Raw genomic sequence first — 22,077 nt, forward strand, 5'->3', positions numbered from 1 at the left:
TTTGGATTAATTCAAATCAATCATACAAACCAAGTACTTTGCTTGTATTCATGGCTTGCATTTTTCTGACCTAAGAGCTAATCATTCCAAAACCATCTGTTGCTTCAAATTGCTAAAATGGGGGGGGGGCTTTAGATGCTAACTCAAACTGCCCGTCACATCCCCTCTGACATGGGACCATGCAGATCAAAGAATGGGAAGAGGCCCTGCTACGTGGAAGCCCAGGTGCTTGGCAGAGTCAGCAGAGTTCAGGGAGGATCCTTCAGATGGAGGAGAGTCACGTGTGGTCACTTGTCAAACCCTCCCAAGAGCTGGAGGCTGTGGAAGGAGCACCTCTGTAGACGGACATAGAGCCCTTCTCGTAGGCAGAGCCAGTAAGTATTTCAGAACCTGCCTCCTTCAGGAGTAAGCAGCTGACGGCTTGTGTCTGAGCTGCACACAGCGTCCAGCCAGGTGACCTGGACGCCCCATTTGTCCCAAGATGAGGGGTGAACTCAACAGGCATTTGAACTGACTGAACTGGGAGTGATTTCCTCATGCTGAGAGTGGAGGCGGAGGCTGTGACCCCCCACCCTGACCGGCTGGCCAGAGCGCGTGTGTACCTTTGGTCTCTTCTGGTCTCTTCTCCTTTAAAAAATTCTGCTAATTTTCAGGGATTTCAGAGATGGATTGTTTGAAACAATTAAGTTTCTTCTGTCTTCCTTCAAAACTGGCTTTGAGTACGACCTATTTTCTTATCAGTTTGACTCCAAATATTTCTGGAGCAGTGAGTGTGATAGCCCCACCTCCTACAGGCACAATTAGAGCCACGTGACAGTACTACCAGTCTCCTCACCATCCTCCTCACCACACTCCTCCCACTAAAATCTCTTTCTTTTTTTCTTTTCTTTTCTTTTTTTTTTTTTGCAATGCCAGGATCACACCAGGGCCTTAGCCAGGCGTGGTGATGCACTCCTGTAATCCCAGCAACTTGGGAGGCTGAAGCAGGAGGATTGTAAATTTGAGGCTAGCCTCAGCAACTAGGTGAGACCCTACTCAACTTAGTGAGACCCTGTCTCAAAATAAAAAATAAAAAAATTTAAAAGGTGGGGGCTGAACGTATGTCTCAGTGGTCAGATTCCCTTGGTTCAATTACCAGTACAAAACAAAACAAAACAAAAAACCAGACTCAGGGGTGCTTACCCACTGAGCCATGCTGTACTGCTGAGCTGCACCCCTCACTCCAGAATCTATTATTTTTTTTGTGGTGGGAGAGTACTAGGGATTGAACTCAGGGCCACTCGACCACTGAGCCACAACCCCAGCCCTGTTTTATATTTTATTTAGAGACAGGATCTCACTGAGTTGCCTAGGGCCTCACTTTTGATGAGGCTGGCTTTGAACTTACCATCCTCCTGCCTCAGCCTCTTGAGCCTCTGGGATTACAGGCGTGCGCCACTGGGCCTGGCCTGTTGTTCCTTTTTTAACAACCAGAATATATCAAGAATGTCAGGGGCTGGGGATAAGGCTCAGTTGGGAGAGTGCTGCCTAGCATGCCCAAAGCCCTGGGTTCAATCCCCAGCACCACCAAAAAAAGTAAAACAAAACAAAAGAATGTTGGAAAAGTAATTCAGCAAATACAGATTAGAAAAGTCCATAGGTACATGGTGTGAATCCTCAATTGAAAAACACGGCCCTAAAAGACGGTAGATTCATATTAAATGAGTAAAGTTGAAACCAACTTCACATTTTAAAAACTAACAAAGCACGGCTATTGTCACTGTGCCGCTTTTGTTTAGTATCAGGCAGAGCAGCAGGACCGCAGGTCCGTGTCACTGTGTCACCGCGGCCAGGACCCTGGCCATCACCCCCACCCCCACACCCCCCACACACACCCCCACACACCCCCACTTCCTGCAGCATGGGCCCCGGAGGCTGATGTCAGGCAAAAGCATCTCCACATTCCCCTCAGCATGGAAGCATACCTGAGAGACCCAGTGGATCCCAGCACCGCTCCTTCTACAAGGTGGAAGGACTATGCTGTGCGGGTCTCCAGGGCCTGTGGGAAGTCTCCAGGGCTGTTTCAGGAATGAAAAATCCATTCTGCATTTGACTGGGGGAGGGAGGGCAGACTACCAAAAGCCAGCCCGTTTCACTGAAGACAGGATCATGGGTTCCTGAGACAATTGCTGCCTACCCAGCCCTCACCCCTGGTGACTAGGATAGGACACTCTGGAAAACACAGGAGCCGGTGCAGCTGTAAAAACCACAGCCTCCTGCAATCCTAGCCACTCGGGAGGCTAAGGCAGGAGGATCACAAGTTCAACGCCAGCCTCAGCAACTTAGTGAGACCCTAAGCACCTTAGTGAGACCCTAGCTCTCAATAAAATGTAAAAAAAGTTTGTGTGTGTGTGGGGGATGCTGTGGGACTGCATTCACACTTCCCCCTGATTAAAAAAAAAAAAAAGGATGGGGTTGGGGCTCAGCAGTTGACCCTGGGTTAAATCCCCAGTAGCCCCCCACCAAAAAATAACCTTAACATCTTCCATAATCCAAGAAAATATTGCCATTTTAACAGATAAAAGGCCAAATTCTAGTTTTGTTTCTGTACAGTTCTTAATACTGAAGTTCTTTTTGAAAGTCTTATAAATAAAGTTATTAAACCTTAGCCAACTTTGAGCATACAGAATTCCTTCCCTAAACTTACAGATTTCTGTAGATACATCCATACCCTAATAGTGTAACTTTTCAAGGTGCCCCAAATCAGTATACTCATTAATGGACCCATATGTGTTTACATCAAACTAAATTTAACCAGAGGACACCTCCAGGGACTGAGTTCTTACCTATGAGATGGCAACTTAGTTACAAATGTAAGCCAGCCACAGCAGCACATGCCTGCAATAGGCTGAGGTAGGAGGATTGCAAGTGCCAGACCAGCCTCATCAACTTAGTGAGACCCTGTCTCAAAATAAAAAGCGGGGGAGAGGCTGGAGATGTGGCTCAGTGGTTAAGCACCTGTGGGTTCAATCCCTGGAACTTAAAAAAAAAAAAGGAAGAAAAAAAGGCAAAATAAAAAACTCAGTTATACTTGTAACTAATGTTTCTGTGTTACTTAGCATTGCTCTGGGAATTGGGTGGAAGAATGGCCATTGTTATTAGCTGGTGGCATATGTTGTTCAGTGCTGGGGGTTGAACTCAGAGACTTAGCACGCATGTGCTTTGCCACCAAGCTGCACCCACCTGGGTGAATGTTTTGTTACCTACAGTCTTGGGAATATCTTCAGTTGACAAATTGCAAAATATATTCACTGTTGAAATAAAGTTTGTCAGAATAACGATTCAATTTGTTGAACAAATTTAGATTTTTCAAGATCTCTCTAAGTTGTTTGTGTCCTCACTAAGTTGCTGAGGCTGGCCTCACGATCCTCCTGCCTCAGCCTCCTGAGTTGCTGGGACTACAGGCATACATCATCATGCCTGGCTTTATGAACATATTTTAAACGACCACAGTATTCCCTCAGGCCACCAGTTCCTCTCTGAATTCATGTTCTATGGCGGCAATCACAAATTACCACAGATGCAGAGGCTTAAAATGACACAAATTTATTATATGACATTTCTGGAAATCAAAATCCCAAATGGGTCTCCCGGGTTGTTATGGTTTGGATCTTCAGTGTCCCCAGAAGTTCATGTGCTGAAGGCTTGGTCCCCAGAGCAGCAGCGTTCAGAGGTGGGGCTTTGGAAGGTCCCTGGATGAGGAGGGCTCCAGCCTCACCAGTAGCTTGGTCCGTTGCCGGGTTCGCAGCCTGGTGGGCACAGGAAGGTGGAAGCTTGCCGACCCTCCGTGGGCCAGAGGGGAGGCGGCGGGTCATGCTGGGCATGCCCTGAGGACGTGGCCTCTGGCCCTTCCTCTGTCTGTCTCTGCTCCTGGGCTGGCTGCCATGAGCTGAGCAAGCTTCTATCTGTCGCGCTTTGCCAGGATGCGAATCCTCCGTCCTGGATGCTCCAGGAGGAGTCGGTGTAAATGGAGAACTGTGGTCACTGGACGCTGGGAAGGCGGGCAGGGAGATGGAGGGAAGTCCGGCACCAACCACGGTGAGTTCTAGTGTCCCCTCGCACGGGGTGACCGAAGCTGACGCCCACCTGGCTCCCATTTCAGGAACAGCCAGACAGGATGTGACCCTGGGTCCCTCCCAAGGCAGGGTCACTGCCCCTGGTTAGCCTGAAGCCTCCTTGGAAGGGGGACCCTCACCCCACCAACTCTTTAAGATCAAGGGAGCAAAGTTGGGGGGCAGGTGAAATCGGGATTTAGGATAAAGATAGAGACCAAGTCTTGGAGGATCCGCTCACGAGCCACCGGGGTGCAGAAAGGCTCAGGAATATGGGAAGCCCCGGCACGACCCACCCTGGTCCAGCCTGTAAGTCAGGACGGCGCCCAGCGCAGGGACATGGAGAGAGACTGAGGAGCTGGGCCCTGGCTGCTCCCCACGCCAGCCCAGAACTGTCAGCCAGGACAGGAGCCCCCAGCCAGCGGCGCTGTCCCTCCCTCGCAGGTGGCCTGTGTCCTCCCTTGAGCGCCTGATGCTTGCCTTACCCCAGAGGCCTCTCTCAGAGCACTCACGTCCTCCTGGAATGGGACCCTGTCTGTGTCTGGGACGGGCACACGCTGCCCTTCTTTTCCGTCCTGCGTGTCAGGAGCCTCGCTGGCCCTGAGCCAGGCCCCCTTCTCCCATGATATCACCTCAAAAGCACTGCAGCTGCCCTACAAATGACACCCCAAGCTGTCCCCCTGCACCTGTCGGGTGGACCTCAGGTCGTCCCACCCCCAGCCACTGGTGAAGAGCCTTTCCCTTCTTTCTTCTGCTTTTTGAACGACCCCCTCAGGCCTCAAACTCACGAGTTCAAGGGCAAGCCAGGTCCGAGCCCGGCTTCGAGGGCCACTTCCCCACACAGCCCTGGCCTGAGTGTGAGGGAAGCAGGCAGCCGTGGCTGAGAGGTGGCAGTGAGGTCAGATCGCCAGCAGACAGCCCATCATCAGGCCTACAGACGGAGCCCACTCCCCTTCCCTGGGCCTGGGCAGACATGACCAATCAATTGCATCACTTCCGCACTGAGTCAACCTAAAGCTGCAGTTAGTGGGCATGGGGACTGGGGGAACCGGCTGGCCATTCTTGACCCAGACACAGACAGGATCCCCAGGTCAGGGTGGCTGAGTCAGAAGCCAGGGAGGAGGGTCGTGGTCAGAACACACAGGAATCGCAAGAGCGGTGAGGCCAAGGGCGGGCGGGGGTCAGGGGCCTTAGCAGAACCTCCCTGCAGAAGGAGGGCATGACTCAGGTCCTCAGAGTCCCCAGGGCACTGTCACCAGGCAGCCTGGCTCTTGAGGTCGGTGTGACTCACTTCCGTCCCACAGGCTGGGAAGCGCAAGGCCCAGAGCAGGTGGGTGTCACCTGGACACACGCTTCTGCACCATCAGCCCCTGAGCTCAGGAACAGGACCCCGGGACCAGCTCCTCTCCTGACCTTCACCCTGGAGCCGAGACTCTGCCAGATGCCCCCACCCGCCATGGCCTGGCCGCTCAGGCCCCCTCCTGCCTGTGCTAGGCTTTTTTTTCCTACCGCTGCTGGTGCGGGGCCTGAGAACAGCCTGACCTGTGAGAAGTCAGGTCTGGGACCTGTGTTCGGCTTCCAGCTCTTTTCTATTGTTTTCCCCCAGGCTGATTCCAAGGCCTGGCAGTGTAGACAAGCCCTCTACCACTGAGCTGCGTCTCAATCCTTTTCATTTTATTTTGAGACAGGGTCTCACTAAGTTGTTGAGGCTGGCCCCAACCTGGAGATCCTCCTGTCTCAGCCTCCCAACATGCGGGGATTTGTAGGCATGTGCCACTGAGCCTGGTTGGCTGGCTCTCAGTTCTCTGACCTCGCCTCTCCACCCCGCTGACCAGGCACAAAGCCAAAACCCCAGAGATGAGTGAGGGAGAGCCTCCAGGAAGGCCCAGAGGTGAGGAGGCCAGCCCTCTTCTAAGACTCTCCCTCCAGCACCCCAGCTCCTTGTCTCTCTGTGGGGCCCCACACCCAGGGACAGTGGCTGGAGAGACCCTTGATGTGGGCAGGTGATGCAGTGTCCAGGACTGGCAAGGATGCAGGGGACCTGGGAAGTCAGAGCTGCCCTTGGCGGGCCAGGAGCGTGTTCAGGGCCCACCTGCCCTTTGCCAGCCTCTAGACCCGGTTGTGCCTCATTCTGGATCAGGGAACACACCAATGACAGTGGTCACTGTATGGACGTGCAAATGAGGGCCAGGGCAGGGGGGAGGTCACTCAAACCTCAAGATCAAGGAGGATGGGAGCCAGGGCCCGGTCCGGGCCACCTCACTGCCCCTGCCCCACCCCTGCTGGAGCGCAGTGACCGTCCTGCACTCCTGCCGGGAACCCCTGGGAGTGCTGAGCACGATGGCAGGAGTCCTCTAATTAGGAAGCTGATCTTCCAAGAGCAAAGAACCGAAGCTGCACCCTAGTGGCTGAGCAGCGGCAGAGCTCGGCTTGAATGGCCAGCAGGTGGCAGGGCTGGCTGGGGCCGTGGGAGAGGACAGCGGGGAGCATTGCTCAGCTCCAGGAGGTGGTTCCACCTGTCACATCCCCAGTCCTTTTCTATTTTTTTTTTTTTGGTCGTGCTGAAGATTGAGTCCAGGGCTTTGTGCATGTGAGGCAACCCTTTCCATATATTATTATTTTTTTTAAATTTTGAGACAGGGTCTCACCAAATTGCTTAGGGCCTTGCCATGTTGCTGAAACTGGCTTTGAACTTTCAATCCTCCTGCCTCAGTCCCCCTGAGCCATGGAATTTGATTTTTAAGTGTGGTCAACTGTATTTTATTTATTTTTTATTTTTTAAAGAGAGAGTGAGAGAGGAGAGAGAGAGAGAGAGAGAGAGAGAGAGAGAGAATTTTAGTTCTCGGCGGACACATCATCTTTGTTGGTATGTGGTGCTGAGGATCGAACCCGGGCCGCACGCATGCCAGGCGAGCGCGCTATAGCTTGAGCCACATCCCCAGCCCCGGTCAACTGTATTTTAAAAAAATGTTTAGCCAGGCGCAGAGGCACACAACATAATCCCAAAGATGTGGGAGGCCAACGTAGGAGGATTGCAAGTCAGCCTTAGTGAGATCCTGGCTCAAAATAAAAATAAAAACAGGGATATGGCTCAAAGTGTAAACTGCCCCAAGGTAAATCCTCACCTCCCATATACACATTTGTTTTAATATTTATTCTTTATTTTACTCATTTTCATGTGGTGCTGAGGATCCAACCCAGGGCCTCACACGTACTAGGCGAGTGCTCTCCCGCTGAGCCCCAGCCCTCCCATATACACATTTAAACACATCTTCAGGCCACTATGAGCAGCCTGCAGTCTGAGAGCAACTCCACGGAAATCTCACCTGCAGGCCTCTGGCTGCCCTTCTACGTAGCCTGAGGCTGTGTTCCCCTGGAGATCTCTTCCCACCACCCGCCGCTAGTGTGGGTCATTTCTATATCCTGTCCCAAGGAGGGGAGTCCCTTGCTGCCAGACAACTGTGCCCGCCCTGGTGCCCTTGCTATGGACCCTAGTCCCCTGTGGGCCTAGGGTTGGTCTGCTGCGCTTGCACAGTACCACTTTGTGGTAGTTTCAAGGATCCCCACATCCAGGCTCTGCTGCCTCTGTATGCACCCCTGAGGACACTCCTGACTGCCATTTCCATGGCCCTGTATCGCCCCAGCCCCCTCCTCGCGTGCCCAGTTATTGGGGTTTAAGACTGCAGTCTGCGGTGCCACTACCCACCCTCTGCTCCACCTCGGCAGCTTCAGCCCTGGACCTCCAGCACCACGGCTCCCCGCAACCACCCAACCTCCGGGATGCCCTCTCCCCCACCAAGCTTGCACCCAGCCGGTGGCCTGGTCCCACTGAAACTCATGTCACCTGTCTCAGATGCAGCCTGGGGCCTTCCAAGCTACTGTCTGCTCCTGAGATCACGGTTCTCCTCCAAACCCCCTTCCAAGCCAAGTTGCCCACTGACCAGCAGAAGCACTGGCCAGACGGGTCCACAGCCCCAGGTACCTGGGACCTGGACCCAGACACCTTCCCTTGTCTTTGAGAATGGGCTCCCCCTCTGCCCTTGTCCCGGGGCACCAAGCCCCACCCAGAAGACCCAGAAGCCATGGGGCTTTGGTAAAGCAGGAGACCAGGGCTGGTGTGGCCTGGGTGAGGATGGCCTGCAGCACGAGGCCCCCCTGGGCTGGACCCCAGCGCTACAAAACAAAATCATTCCAGGTAGAGGCCTGGTTGCCCCAGTGGCCTGAAAGACTCTTTCCCTAGCCTGGGTCATGCCCTGCTCCCTCTGCTCCAAATTCCCAGGCCTTTTAGCTCTCGGGACCCACTTACCTGCTGCCACCTTGGGAACCGGATGCTCCCTGTTCTCTCTGCTTCTCCTCCAGCTCCACCCACACAGCTCCCCCTGTCCCCTCTCTCAACCACTGCTCAATGCCATAGTCTAGCGGGACCCTCCTTGGTCCCTCTGTTTGAACGTGTGCGTGCAGAAATGGGTGGCGGTGACAGCTGCCCAGCACTGTGAATACACATTCAATGCCAGTGAACTGTACCCTTAGGAAAGCCTTAAGTGGCAAACATATTTTAAGTTTCAAAGCAAACAAAACTGCACAAGCACTATCAGCCCTTTTCCTCGGAAGCATCTTTTCCGGACGCTGTGTTTATTTATTTGCTGGTCTTCCACCTCCCCGCAGCCTGCCAGCTCCTGCCAGAGGGGTATCCATCTGGACACTTAGGAGCGCATTCCCCACATCTGCCTCCAGAGGGCGCCATGACCACGGTGATGAGATCTGCACCCAGGCGCTGCCTGGGCCACAAGGCCACCACTGTACCAGGTGAAGCCAGTGTTGCTCTGCAGGTGAAGGGGACCCTGCAGATCCTTCCCCATCCCAGGCAGGACTCAGTTCCTCTGCCTTGTCACCCACTGGGTGTCCACAGGCTTGGAAAGATGGCAGCACGTGGACACAATATGGGCAGGTCACACATGATTAAGCTGGCATCTTGGTGCCCCTTAGGAAAGAGGTGAGGATCCAGGAGGTGCCCCTGCAGAGTCTGAGTACCCACAATAGTGGTGACCGCCACCCTGCTTGGGAAGCACCCGCCTCCTTCCCTGGCCACCCAGTTCCCAGTGCCAGGCATGTCATGGTGTCCTGGTTCTGTCATCAGCTGCCCCACCTGTGCCCTCCAGTCTGCAGCCGGAGCTCACTACAGCCATGGCTCCAGCAGGCAGGACGGGCTCTGGTGGTGCAGACCCAAGGCCACCTGCTGGCCTGGCCCCACAGCAGCACTGCCTTCCCAGGAGCCCTTGTGAAGCATCCGCCATGAGGGCAGCCCAGCCTGGGGCCCAGGCTTACTGGCTCAACAGTGCCCGGCAGGCACCAGAGGGCAGCCTTGGAGTCCCACTGAGCCCAGGAGTTAGAGACCAGCCTGGGGCAGCAAGAAACAAAGTCCTCCCCTGCTGGAGTGACCAGGGCTGGCTGCACTGTGGGGCCCAGTCCTGGCCTGCCAGAGCCCGTCCCCTGCCTGTTGTGATTCCCAGTCAGGGAAGTGGGTGGAAGGCCTGGGGCTGGCTGGGATGAGCTCAGGAGGACATCTTTTGCCGTGGGCCTGCTCTTCAGTGGACTGGTGGCCTCCAGATCCCAGGGTGGCTCCTGCACGGGTGGTCCCACCCACAGGCCTGTATCCACCTTGTCTACCCTTGCAAAGGTCCCACTCTACACACCTTAGGGCTGGCAGCGATCACATTGGGGTTTTTATTAGACTTTCTGTGGGAGACCTGGATGCTTCTGTCAGCCATCCAGCTCCTCAGCCCTTCCCCTGCTCCTGGGCTCTGTTCTGGGGGGCCAAGAGGGAGCTGCCCACCCTGCCCCAACCTTCTAAGGCCTTGGGCTGCTTCCCTGAGACAAGCCAGTTCCCATTGTCTCCCCCTTTGCCTGGGCCAGGCCCCAGCAGAGCCACCGGCCTTCACTGCAGGCTGACCTACAGCTTGGTGTTGAGGTGCAGGAAGTGGGGTGCTGCGTAGGCTGTGATGGGTGGCACGTGCCAGACTGATGAAGCCGGGCCAAGTCTGTGGCGGAGGGTGCTGTCAAAGGAGGTGGGGGGGAAGTGCATCAGGCCAGCGGCCATGGGTGCAGGGCCTGCAGTGGCCAGGAAGTGGGCCGGGAAGGCAGGGACGACCAGGGGGCTGAAGGGGAGAGCAGCCTGGCCCTTTAAAGGGTCTGAGGTGCTGGCGAAGTTGAGTGGGCACTGCAGCATGGGGCCCCTGTGGGCGTCCAGCGGGGCAGGCCCCAGCCCTGGGCCCAGCAGGCACGAGACAGCCAGGCCAGGTGCTGTGGGCTTGGTCCTGCCCTCCTTGGCATCCGTCTCCTTGAGGAAGGGAGACACTGCCCGCAGTTTTTTGCTGCTGTGGGCAAAGCCCTCTTCTTCCCAGGTGCGCTTGTTGCCCAGGCCTGGGCTGCCGGGGAGCAGGGGTGGGGCCCCTGGGCTCTCAGCAGGGACTTTGGCCATGGGGGACACCCAGCAGGCTTTGGGCTTGGGGTAGAAGCTGCTTTTCCTGGAGCCACCTCTATGGAATGCAGAGGGACGGCTGGCGTCCCCGGCCCACAGCAGTGGGGGCTCTTTGGCCGAAGGCCCCTCTTCTTTGGCAGGAGGCTCCGACAGCACCCTGTCCTTGAGGCTGGAGAAGAAGTCCCGGGGGTGCCGGCTGACGGGCTTCAGCACCTCAGTGCGGCAGGCACGGAAACAGCCTGTGAAGGTGGGGGCTGGGGGGCTGGGGCCCGCCTGGGCCTCCACCCTGGGGGTACCAGCGAGGGCCTGCGGTCCCTGAGGGGGCAGCTGGGGCCTGGAACTCTCAGCCAGCCTCTCGGGGCTCCGGGGGCGCTCCAGGGGCTCCCTGCTGGGGCCACCCGCTCCGTGGAGACAGCCCTCCTCCTGGCACTGCAAGGCCTCTGCCTTGCTGACGTGGGCCAGGAGCTTCTTTTTGGCCAGTGGTGACATGATGCCATGTGTCCCTTTGCAGAAGCTGGACAGGAGCCGCTTGTAAGCCTCAGGGCAGCCGCCGGCACCCACAAGGGGCAGAGAGGGCCCGGGCACGGGGCCCTGCTGTTCTGTGCTGTCCTTCGGGGGATCCTGGCTGGGCAGCTGTGCCAGGTCTGTGCCCGTCTCGGTCTTTCCTGGCACCATCTAGAAGGAGAAAAGGCCGCTTCAGGGCTGGTGCAGGCCATGCCTCCGACCTGGGGAACTGCAGCAGTAGGGCTCAGGGGTGTCCAGGGGCCACAGTGGGCCTCTGCAGCACTTTGGGGAATATTTTCTCAAGGCGTCCGGTCCTCTGAGTGGACATGGTGTCTCAGCAGGACACAGGGCTGGGTGAAGGGTGAGCTGGACTTCAGAGCCCAGGCATGACCATCACAGAGGACCTGCAGCCCCCGGGTCCTGCCCTCAGTCAGTTCTGGGTCCTCCACAGCGGAGACTCTGCAGCAGTCAGGACGGGCAGGAGGGCCCCAGAGGGAGGTGCAAGGGACAGGGGATGGGGAGGCTCCGCCACCTGGCGCTCACCTGGTCCACCTGCCTCTCCTCCTTGGCCTTCTTTGGCCTCTCAGTGGCCCCGTCATCCCCCCGGGGCTCCTTGGCCACCTTGTACTGTTTCCTGGGCTTGGAGGGGGGCAACGGCTTGTCGTCCTCTCCCTTCAGGTGCCGGACATACGGGAGGACCAGCCTGGGGAGGAGCGGGTGTGTCAGTAGGAGGCCAGAGGCCACCACCCTGCTGGCCTCCGCCTGGCTACCTTTCCACTCCACCTCCCCCACCAGGACTTCCCTCCATTCTGACCCCAAAGCTGCCAGATCTGTCCTGCCACCTTATGACTCCGGGCCCCATGAGGTCAGAAGGCATGTGCACAGAGCATCCGTTGGCCTACACGCTCCCGCTCCCAGCCATGCTCTGCTGGGGCCCTAGGAGGGATGCCTCTGGTGTCTTGGGCCCAGGGCCACGAGGTGGCCGTCCCCGCATACCTCTCATAGTGGCGGCGCGTGCACGTGGCTGCACTCGTGCTGCCCGGGCTCCCCCCCAGCTCATCGTACACGTTCTTCCACAGGCGGCGGCCTGTCACCTGCAAGGACACTGTGTCAGGGCAGGGTCATGGGTGCCCCCTGGCATCGGGGTCCCAGCAGCACCAGGTACCCTCGCAGGGATGGGGGCAAGAGACTCTTCCAGCCACGGGCAGGGGCGGGAAGCTGGAGGGGGCTGTGCGGCCGGCCAGCTCTCCTCCCAGGGCCCCTGACTGCTGGCCCAAGCAGGTTCTGGAGCACAGGAGGCAGAACAGATGGGGAGAGAGGGAAACCTGCTTAGAACAGCAAAGTACCCCAGGCACAGCCCTCCTCTGCCCTGCGGCAAGCAGGGCTGTGCTAAGGATCCTGCCTCTTCCTGTCCATCCGCAGCAAGGACAGCCCTGCTGGCTGGCCCCTGCCCCGGCCCTCCTGGGGGTGCAGCAGGGATGTGTAGGGTCATGCAGCATGGCGAGGACTCGGGGGCCTTCAGCTTACCAGCTCGTAGGCCCCCAGCTTCTCCACCGCCTTGTGGATCTTCCAGAGGTTAACTGGAGGGAAGAGGGGCAGGGCCACTGTCAGGCTCTGAGGAGAGGGGAGCCTGCACCCTGCACACCGCTCAGTGGTCAGTGGATGGAGTCCACCTCTGCTGACCCTGAACCTGCCGGGAGGCATCCTTTCTATTCGGAACCCCTGTGGGCTGGCAGTGTCTGGGGTCACCAGAGCAAGGGGCCTGCCCTGACCTTCTGCCTGGGTGGGATCCCCTGCTGGGCCCCCCTCCCTGCTTGCCCCCCCAGGACGCACTCTGCTTGAAGCCGAGATGGGGCACCCTCTCGATGGGCGTGTGCCGCTCCTTCATGAACTTGTAGAGGCTGACCAGGAAGGCCTGCTCCTCCTCCCGCTCCCTGCCTGCCTCTGGGGCGTCCTGGGGAAAGAACGGGCGGCGTGGGCACAGGTCCCAGCTGGTGGGTGGCTAGGCACACCAGAGACCTCTGGCGGTGGGGAGGAACAAGGCGCTGGCCCCCCAGCCCCTGCCCTGGGCTGCATAGTCACCTGCAAAGGCACCGGGAGAGGACAGGGCTCCAGGCAGGATGGGCTCAAGGACTAGAGTTTCTGGGTCATGCTGGCATGGAGCCAGCTCTTAGTGCCCAGGGTCCAGGAGCTTCAGAGGCTCTGGAGCAGCCACAGGGGCAGCCCCTGCCTTCTCCTGAACAGAGTCACTTCCTCATCGTGCCCCTGATTTGCTAATCTTCCTCTTAGCGCCTGCATCAGACTGAGTCCCTGGAAGGAGACTCCAGGCCCCTGGGGTGCCCAGGGCTCTAGGCACCGTGGGCTGTTCCGCAGGCTGTTCGGCAGGCGACGTCCACTAGGCCTCTGCTGTGATGGCCGACAGCATCCCCTACCCCCGTGTGCCAACGCGATGCCAACTTAAATGGTGGGTGGGTGGAAATGCAGGTTTACAAGAGAGAACAGTGCATTTGCCTGGTTCAGGGGCAGCATCCAGGCCATCTTCCTTTGAAGGTGAGCCCCGGCCTGCCCAGAACTCACTGCTGGCCAAGGGCCCAGGATCCCTCCTGAGAGCCGAGGAGGCTCCAAGTCCCCCGAGGCTGAAGGTGGCAGGAAAGTGGCCCTGGGGAGTTGTGGAACTCACCTCCATCTGGATGGGGCTCTGGCTCCTGCTCTGCGCACCATCGGGCTGAGGGGACGCAGGGGGCTCCAAGGCCTCGCCCTCCTCTGACTGTTTTCTTTTCCCTTTGACAGGGGGTGCTGCTGGGAGAGAGGGAGGAAAGGAGAACCTGTGAGATGCAGAGAACGGGGGCCACGGGCCATCCCCCACTCCCAGGTGTCCTCGCCTTCTTCCCACAGCGTCCCCTGCCCACCCGTCCTGGCTGCCCTCGTCCTGGCTGCCCTCGGCTGTCCCTCTAAACCGCGCGCACACACACACTCCCAGGACTCACCCTGGACAGGCGGCCCCACCCTCCCTGGCCCTCCCCTCTGCACCCGCCCCCTTTCTCCTTCACTTCCAGCCACCTCCCCGGAGCCTTCTCAGGGGGAAGTCAGGAGGCGGGTCAGACCCCAAACCTGCCCACACCCAGAGGAAGTTTCACGGCAACTTGGTCAGATCAGGGATGCTACCAAGGCTCCCGCGTGTGGTCCCCGAAGCCACCCCGGGAGCCTGGACAGGTGCTCTTCCAGGGACCATGCAGAAGAGATGAGTGCCCATTTGTGACCCATCTGGCCTGTCCCCAAGCACATGCAGCCTTCTCACTGCCCCTCCTTAGGCCTCAAACTGCCCTTACTAGCAAGGGTCCTGAGGGCCCTACAGGTCTCTGCAAGTCCCTTCCCTGGGTGGCCTTCCCTGGCCCCAGCCAGCCCCAGCACGTCCCTCTCATTGTCGTAGCTGCTCACAGTCATCCTAGCAAAACTGCTTGTCACCAATGTCACCCTGATACCTCAGGGAGGCCTCCAGCCCCCACACACAGAGGGGCCAGGCCAACGGGAACCAGCCAGGCTCACGACAACCACTCATGGACACAGGGTCCATCCTGCTAAGGGCAGCCAGCTGTGTGCCTTCAGCTACAAAAACATAACCACTGGAGACCACCTGAGCCAGGAGGCAGGCTGGCAGCATCCCTAGACCAGGAACCCACATCGGATGACAGCCCTTTCTGTTTGTTATTTTGGAATGAAAGGGCTCATATTCCCAGTTTGCTCCAGATATTTGTACTGTCAGAAACCTGTGGGGTTCCCGCATCCCAGACAGGAAGACTCCCCTGGAACAGGGGCTGGTACCACCAGGACCCAGGGCTGCAGGAACCAGAAGGAACCAGAGGCCTGTGCCGAGATCTCTGCTGCTCCACAGCGTGGCCTTGGGGGTGGCCTTGGTGGTCAAGCACGACGCCCTGCTGTGCCCCCCGTTCTTTCCGGCACCTTTTCACAGTGCGGGAAGGATCCCATTTTAAAGCAGGGGAAACTGAAGCCAAAGAGGTCCCGTTGCTTGCCTCCCTGATGGACCAGGGCGCAAAACAAAGCCCCTCTGACCCTGGAGGAGTAGCCACCAGGGTCATCCTCCACCTGTGCAAAGCCCTGATAGAGTCAACAAATCTGGAGGGAACAACCTAAGGCTGGTCAGAGAGAGAGAGAGACTCAGGCCGCCCGAAATTCAAGACCCAGCCAGCAATCCAGGAGGCTAACAATTGACCCATCAGAGCAACACCCTTACAACCAAGTTCTTGGTGACTATGTGGCTTGGTCATTCCTTCTGTGAAATGGGAGAAAGGCTCAAATCCTTTGCTAACTCTCTGAATTCCAGAAGCTTCCAGGCCATAAGAGCCCCTCTCCGGGCTGGTCCTCCTCCTCGCCTCGCCTGCCTGCTGCCTCAGATCCTGGGCATGGGCACCAAAGGACTCTCTCCATTTCTGAGTGTGACCTGGTTTCTCAGGGGTCATGTTACCACCCCTGGATTTCAGAAAAATGAGTTGGCTAAGCCAGGCACAGGGTCACATGCCTGTAGTCCCAGCTACTCAGTGGGGGGCTGGGGAAGAATTGCTTAAGCCCAGGAGTTTGAGGCCAGCCTAGGCAACACAGTGAGACCCATCTCAGGAACAGAACAGAACAACCACCACCACCACCACAACCAAATAAGGTGGTTGGACCATTAGAATCACCTGGGGGAGCATTTTTAAGTCTGATCCTATGTGGGGCACCCCAGCAGGTGGCCAGGTGGACCGGAGGACCTCTAGTCCCTTCTGATGGATCCTGGTTCTGGAACCTGTAGCTCTGCCTGGGCCCTGCTCAGGGAAAACCTCCTGGAGCTGGGCACTAGGGTTACCTGGAAAGGAGGTCACCAGTCAGAGCCGCTGAAGCCCAGATGGGACAGGACCAGAGCTCCTGCCTGGAGCCACAAAGGGAGGCACTCTCTATCTCTGTGTCCTACTGAGTCCCCAAATGAACTTGGTCTCCATTCTCTCCCCAGTGCTTCAAGCGCTTTCCATCTGTCCTGGCGCCTTCTGGGCGCCCAATTGCACAGTTTTAGTGAGAGAGCCAGAAGAGCCCCTCTCTCCTGATCCAGGGGGCACCAGGTACCCCCTGTCCTGTCCCTGGCCACCCTGATCCCTCACATCTCTGATGGTTCTGTCTGCTATGAAAAATAAGTTGGAAACCCACTTCCACAGATGTGGGGCGGGCCCTGCCTGCCTGCCTGGTTCTGCACGGGAGGGAAGGAGTTCTTGGAGTGGGGACCCTGGTCTCCTAGCTTCACCCCACCTACAGGGGCAGAAGAGACCCACCCACCCCTTCATGACTGCCCCTGCCCTGAGTCGATCGGTAAGGGGGGAAGGTGGATCAAGCTTAAAAAAGAAACCCTTGCTCTCTACACAAATGCCATTCAGACATGACCTTCTCCGTCTAGGAAACAACAGTGATGGTGATGACATCACTGTTCACTCAGGACACATCTGGAGGCTGTGGCGTGAGGTGGGACACAGGGGTCACCATGATCCTCCCCAACCCTGCCTCCTGGGGGTTAGTGCTGCCAGTACTGACTGGGTGACCCTCCCCCCCCCCCCGTGGCTGAAATGCCACCCTCTCCATAATCTCAATGCTTTTAAGGAACACATCTGGGGCTATTTTGGGGCTTTCTATTCTGTTCCATTCACTGTCTTTCTGCTCTACTCTGTTCATGGTGGAACACTGGCCTAGGTGCACTTTTAATTTTTGTAACTTAGTGAGACTGTGCTATCCACAGGGCAAGACATCGGTACTCCTCTTTTAAAAAGATTCCGTCTGAGAGCTGGAGTGGTGGCGTGGCAGAGCGCTTGCCTGGCATGCGTGAGGCACTGGGTTCGAGTCTCAGCACTGCATATAAATAGATAAAATAAAGGTCCATTGGGGGAAATAAAGACTCCATCTAAATGTTAGGAAAATTTGGTCACATTCTCTAAACAAACACACATAAAAATAAAAAGATAAAAAAACAAATACCAATGGTACTCTGAATTGCATACCCATTTAGAAACTACTCAGAGCAGAAATCACCATCTGATGTCTATCTGTCTTTCTGGGACCAGGTGCCTCCCCTGCCAGGTTCCCCCTGCAGCTCAGAGGCTCCTTGTTAAAGCCCTTGTGCCCTTGACAGTGAGTTTATTCCTGGTTTCCTCGAGTTCTGTGCAGTTCGGCCATGGGGCTAGGGAAGTCCTGATCACTGAGGGCAGGACTTTACAAGTCCCCTTTGATTTGCTCACTTCTTGCTGGCAGAGATCCCCAGGAGGGTGGGTGGTGGGGCCAGGAGATGAGCCAGGGTCCCTGTGGCCTAGGCCCTCACTAGCAGCAAGGTATGACAGACGTGAGGCAGGAGCTCTGCCCAAGGATCCTCGTGGGTTAGGAACCTGATTTCTGTTCCATTCCAAGGCTCAAGTGAGAGTCAAGCTCAACTACCAGATCCTAAACTGTGGTGGATAGGAGCTTAGCTGGGTCACTCGCTCCCAAGAGAGTGTGCTCCCTGAGTGTGTGTTCTCAGGCCCTTAAAGGTTTTTTTTTTTGTTTGTTTTTTTTTAATTTTTGTTATTAGGGATTGAACCCAGGGGTGGTTCCTTAGTCCTTTTAATTTGCCTCAGCCTCCTGGGATCACCGTGCGCACCACCACATCCAGCCCCTAACTCCCTTTCTGCACCTGATGCTGTACCAACTCAAATCAGAGCTCCGGCCAGCTTGGGCTTGGTGCCCTGCACCTGCCTTACTGACTCCTCCCAGCCTCACTGGGGGCTTCACTCGTTCCCCCTTTAACAGCTGTCATACCTGGTGCCTCAGGTCACACAGCTTTCCAGCGACAGAGCTGGGATTCAGAACCAGAGCAGTCTGACTGCTCCAAGTCACTCAGCCCTGAGTGCAGAGTATTTTATGTTGTCTTAATGGGATGGGGACACCCCAGTTTCCTCATCTCTGCTCAGAGGATGCAAATTTGCCCACTCTCCCCACCAACTCTGCATCACATGACCCTGATGCTCCCCTAACAGCTGGTCTGTGTGGACAAGAGGGGCAGATCAACAGGCTGCAGGCCTGGGCAGAAAGAACATCTACTGTGTGCGTCAATCCCCTGGCTTCAGAGGCCCCCAGAGGCCCCGCCATCTTTGAATAAGGACTGTTGTGTTCACATCTTGAGGAAGGAAGGAAAAACTGTTGTCATCCATTGATATTCCTTTAAGAGACTGCCACCTATTGCCACAGAGAGTAGGGGATGGGCTCCTGGCTAGGGCTGTCTACTGGAGTGGGAGGCAGGGATCCCTGCAAAGGACAGAAGGTAAAGGCATAGAGACTCAAATAGTCTCACTCGGACTTAGGGAAAGTAGGTGGGTGGGTGAGGGGAAGTTGGTGGCCCTGTGAGCCCACCCCTCCCCTGCCAAACAATGGCATCAGAAGAGAGCAGGGCAAAGCAGAGCTGGGCAGAGGGCCGGGGCCCCACACAGCTGCATCTTCTACCAATTCAGTCACTGATCCCGTGCCTCAGTTTCTCCATCTATAAGATGAGTGTGCTACACTCGATGGGCCAAGGTTTTAAGTGGAAGAAAATGAGAAATGAGGGGCTGGGGTTGTGGCTCAGTGGTAGAGTACACTAGCCTAGCTCATGCGGGGCCCTGGATTCGATCCTAAGCACCACATAAAAATAAATAAAAAGGACTGTGTCCAACTACAACTAAAAATATTTTTTAAAAGAAAAAGAAAATGAGAAATGAGGTTCCCCCACAAACCACAAGGCTTGTGTGTGCACACCTCTGAATGAGAGCCATACCTGTCCTCCCCATCCCCATCGCATCTCACTGCACTACAGGAATATCAGCTTGTGCCTGTGGGACGAGAACCTTGATCTCAAATAGCCCTGATGCCCAGAGAGGGGCTGTGACTAGTTGGAGGCCACACAGCCTGGAGGTGGGGGCCTGCTAACTGAGTATTACGCCCCACTCACTATTGGTGTGATGGGAAGGAAGTGACACTTCCTTTCATAAAAAGTCATGACTGGGAACACTGTGTCAATTACGAAAATAATGGCAACAGCAGCCTGAATAGCAACCGGCAGACACCGCCCCACCCCCTCGCCTGGGGTTGTTGGCTTCCATTTCTCTTAGCGAAAGCTGAAGCCCAAACAAAGACAGCCTTTGAAGCGGCCAGTCCACTCGGGGCCCAGGAGCAAGCTGCTGGCAGAGTTTCGGCATGGGGCTTGCTCCAGTGGGCAGTGAGACCTGTGGGGCGGGGAGACCTGCCAACAGCCAGCACTGAGGACAAAGGGGCTTGGCAGGGGACCTGAGGACTCACTCAGGGTGCAGCACTCACCATAGCCCAGCTCACTACCTAAGCTGGACTAAGGGGAGAGGAACAGGGTCTGGGAGCAGCTGGGGTCAAGCCAAGAGCATTGTGAGGTACAGAAAGGCAGGAGGGCATGGGGGCACCAGATGGGACACTGCCAACTCCTGAGCCTCTCTGGAGCACCCTGCCCCTCTTTACTCAGTTCTGGAATGTCCTAAAAGAACCCATTCCAGGATGAGGCTGAATCTGCACTGCCTCTCCCAGCCCAGTCTGGGAGATGCAGGATGGAAACTGAAGAGCTCCTTCTGAGGATGGCTTCCTGTTTCTCACCCCACCTATGGAGAAACAGGATGTGGGGGCAAGTGACTTGTCCAAGCTGTGAGGCAGATCCCCTCCTGGGGCACAGGCCTTCAAGGGAAGGTGGGCCATTCCAGCTTAGTTTCCAACCCCAAAAAATGAGACCCTAGGGAATGCAGAAAGAGCAAAGAGTCTTGGAGGCCTGTCCCTCCCAGTGCCAAAGCTGAGCTGGTCTATGCCTCTGCTTCTCTTACTATAAATCAAAGGTGAGGAACTTATTCTAAAGCCCTTTCTACCTTTGCCATGTCCAGTTGGAGGCCCCAGGTGAGTCCAGACTACACTCTGTAACTCTGCTCTGGAGGTGGTACCTCCCAGTCACCATCTCCCACTCGACTGTGCCTTAGCACCACCAGCAGGAGCAGAGACTCTTCTCCATGCATCAGTTCGCAAGAGTTGGGGGCATAAAGCACCTGTTACTCTCCTTGGGCCCCTGGGCCCCTCCCTGCTACTCCAAGACTCTACAAACAAAGAGATGCTGGGCCCAGAAAGCACAGCGACGAAGAACCTCACTAAGCCTCGGGGTCCCTAGGTGCGGCTTGACCCACTGAGCTGGAGGGAGCAGGCTGAAGGCTGTGTGACCCCAGCCAGGCAGTTACCCCTGGACACTGCGAAGCGCTGGAGATATGGCGCCCAGGTTGCACCCCCAGCTCCTGCTGAGAGCGAAGCGAAACTTTCCCTGCACTCTCACTACCTGCATTTTGCCCTTTCTCCCCATTCACTGTCCTGGCCAGCACCCTGTCCCTGCTGGAGTGCCGAGGGAAGAGAAGGGTAAGGGCAGAAGAACAAGAGGAGAGCAAAGGGAAGCTACTACTTCTCTGCCCCGGGTTGAGAGGATGGGCAAGAGACAGGAAAGGGGGAGGCGAGGGGACAGAAGGGAAAAAGGGAAAGAGCAGGGACACAGGGCCTGCGGCCGGCAACCGCCAGACGATCCACACACCCCTCCGCCGAAAGCGGAACAGTGGATTCTTCAAAGCGCATTGAGCAAGTTCTTCAAAACCCGCGCAGTCACTTTCAGGAAACGCGGCCGCAGTGGGAAGCGCCGCGCGCCGCGGACCCGGCGCCTCTTCTCGGCGGCGCGGCGGGTTCTGAGAACCGCGGGGCTGTCACGGGGCGGGAGGGGACGGGGGCCGAGAAACTGCTGCTGACAGCTGTCACAACAAATTAGCTGAGACCAGCTCGAGATTGAAACCGCAGCAGGAAGTGGGATGACAGAACCCTACAGGGCTTGGTAAATTTCAGGCAAGAGACGGCGAAAAGAGTTTCGAAATCAACGCCCGGGAAGCCCCTGGCCGCCAAAAACTTTTTTTTGTCTTTCCTTTTTTCGAAGAGCGCGCGCGGACGCCCAGCCTCGCCCTCCGGCGCTGGCCCGGGGTGCGGACGCCGGGGTCCCGGCTCGCTCCGCGCGCCCGAGCCCCCGAACCCGCTCCCGCCCCGGCCGCCCCGCACGGCCACACCGACCGCCGCGAGGGCACGAGGAGTCCCGCGCCGCACCTCTCGCCCTCCCCGCGGGCCCCCGAGCCCCGTCCCGGGCCGCCGAGACGCTTACCCATGGCCCTTCGAGGTCCCGCGGCGCCGCCCGGAGACACTGCACAGGAGACGCCGACCAGACCCGCGCTCCGGGCGCGACTGACTCGCGGCACGGCTCGCAGCCGCCTCCCGCAGCCCCGCCCCGCCCGGGCGCAGCCCCGCCCCTCCTGGGCTCCCATTGGCAGCCCAGTTCTTTGGGGAGGGGTCAGGGTCCGCCCCATGAGCCCGGGGAAGTCTGGGAGTTGTAGTGTGCGCCCGGCTCCCCGCCTCGCAACCTAGAAAGGGAGGAGGATCGCCGGGAATCCAGACCGCGGCGGCCTTGTACCTGTCCCCCTAAGGGCAAAGTTTTGGAAAAGTCCTCCTCGCTGTCAGCAATATACTGAGGACTGAGTGGGGTAAGCAAAGTGCTTTTGACTTTTTGACTTAAAGTGGTCCTGGGCCAAGTGGTTAGTGTTAGCCTAATAGGGGCCAGACTAATGAGCCCTTGACCTAGCCTCTGTGGGATTCCATAATGCCTGATGTCTCCAGCCCGACCTTAATAGCCAGTGTCCACATATGTCATGCAGTGTGGCAGCTACAGGCTGAGCAGTGCAGAGTGGGGAGCGCCCCTGCTGAAGGAGATATTGGTGAGGCTTAGGGTGAGCTGAGGCAAGGAGAGATGTGGAGCCAGCGTAGCAGTCACTTGGACCTGCTTGGATTGTAGGAGCGTCAAGTATTAGCAAATACCCAAATACCGTGTTGGACTTGAAATCTGTTCCAGCACATAGTAGGTACACAGAAGTTTCATTGATT

The 22,077-nt window shown here is 57.0% G+C and overlaps 1 protein-coding gene across 3 annotated transcripts; it reads right to left on the reverse strand.

Annotated features, from left to right (window-relative positions):
• Window positions 1-7,282: 7,282 nt before the first annotated feature.
• Window positions 7,283-21,373, reverse strand: Arid5a (AT-rich interaction domain 5A). 3 transcript variants are annotated; one of them, XM_026414088.2, is made up of 7 exons: window positions 21,305-21,373; window positions 13,754-13,872; window positions 12,907-13,027; window positions 12,601-12,653; window positions 12,070-12,167; window positions 11,617-11,776; window positions 7,283-11,244 (listed from the first exon to the last, which is right to left on the reverse strand). In XM_026414088.2, exons 1-7 carry the CDS (start codon window positions 21,306-21,308, stop codon window positions 10,042-10,044), a joined length of 1,758 nt encoding a protein of 585 aa, XP_026269873.2. In that variant the 5' UTR covers window positions 21,309-21,373; the 3' UTR covers window positions 7,283-10,041. The 3 variants fall into 3 exon arrangements, with proteins under 3 accessions (XP_026269873.2, XP_026269874.2, XP_026269875.2); XM_026414089.2 differs by having other exon boundaries at window positions 13,754-13,869; window positions 21,305-21,371; XM_026414090.2 differs by lacking the exons at window positions 12,601-12,653; window positions 12,907-13,027.
• Window positions 21,374-22,077: the final 704 nt, after the last annotated feature.

Source organism: Urocitellus parryii, assembly GCF_045843805.1.
Source record: "Urocitellus parryii isolate mUroPar1 chromosome 12 unlocalized genomic scaffold, mUroPar1.hap1 SUPER_12_unloc_3, whole genome shotgun sequence".
Taxonomy (NCBI): Eukaryota; Metazoa; Chordata; class Mammalia; order Rodentia; family Sciuridae; genus Urocitellus; species Urocitellus parryii.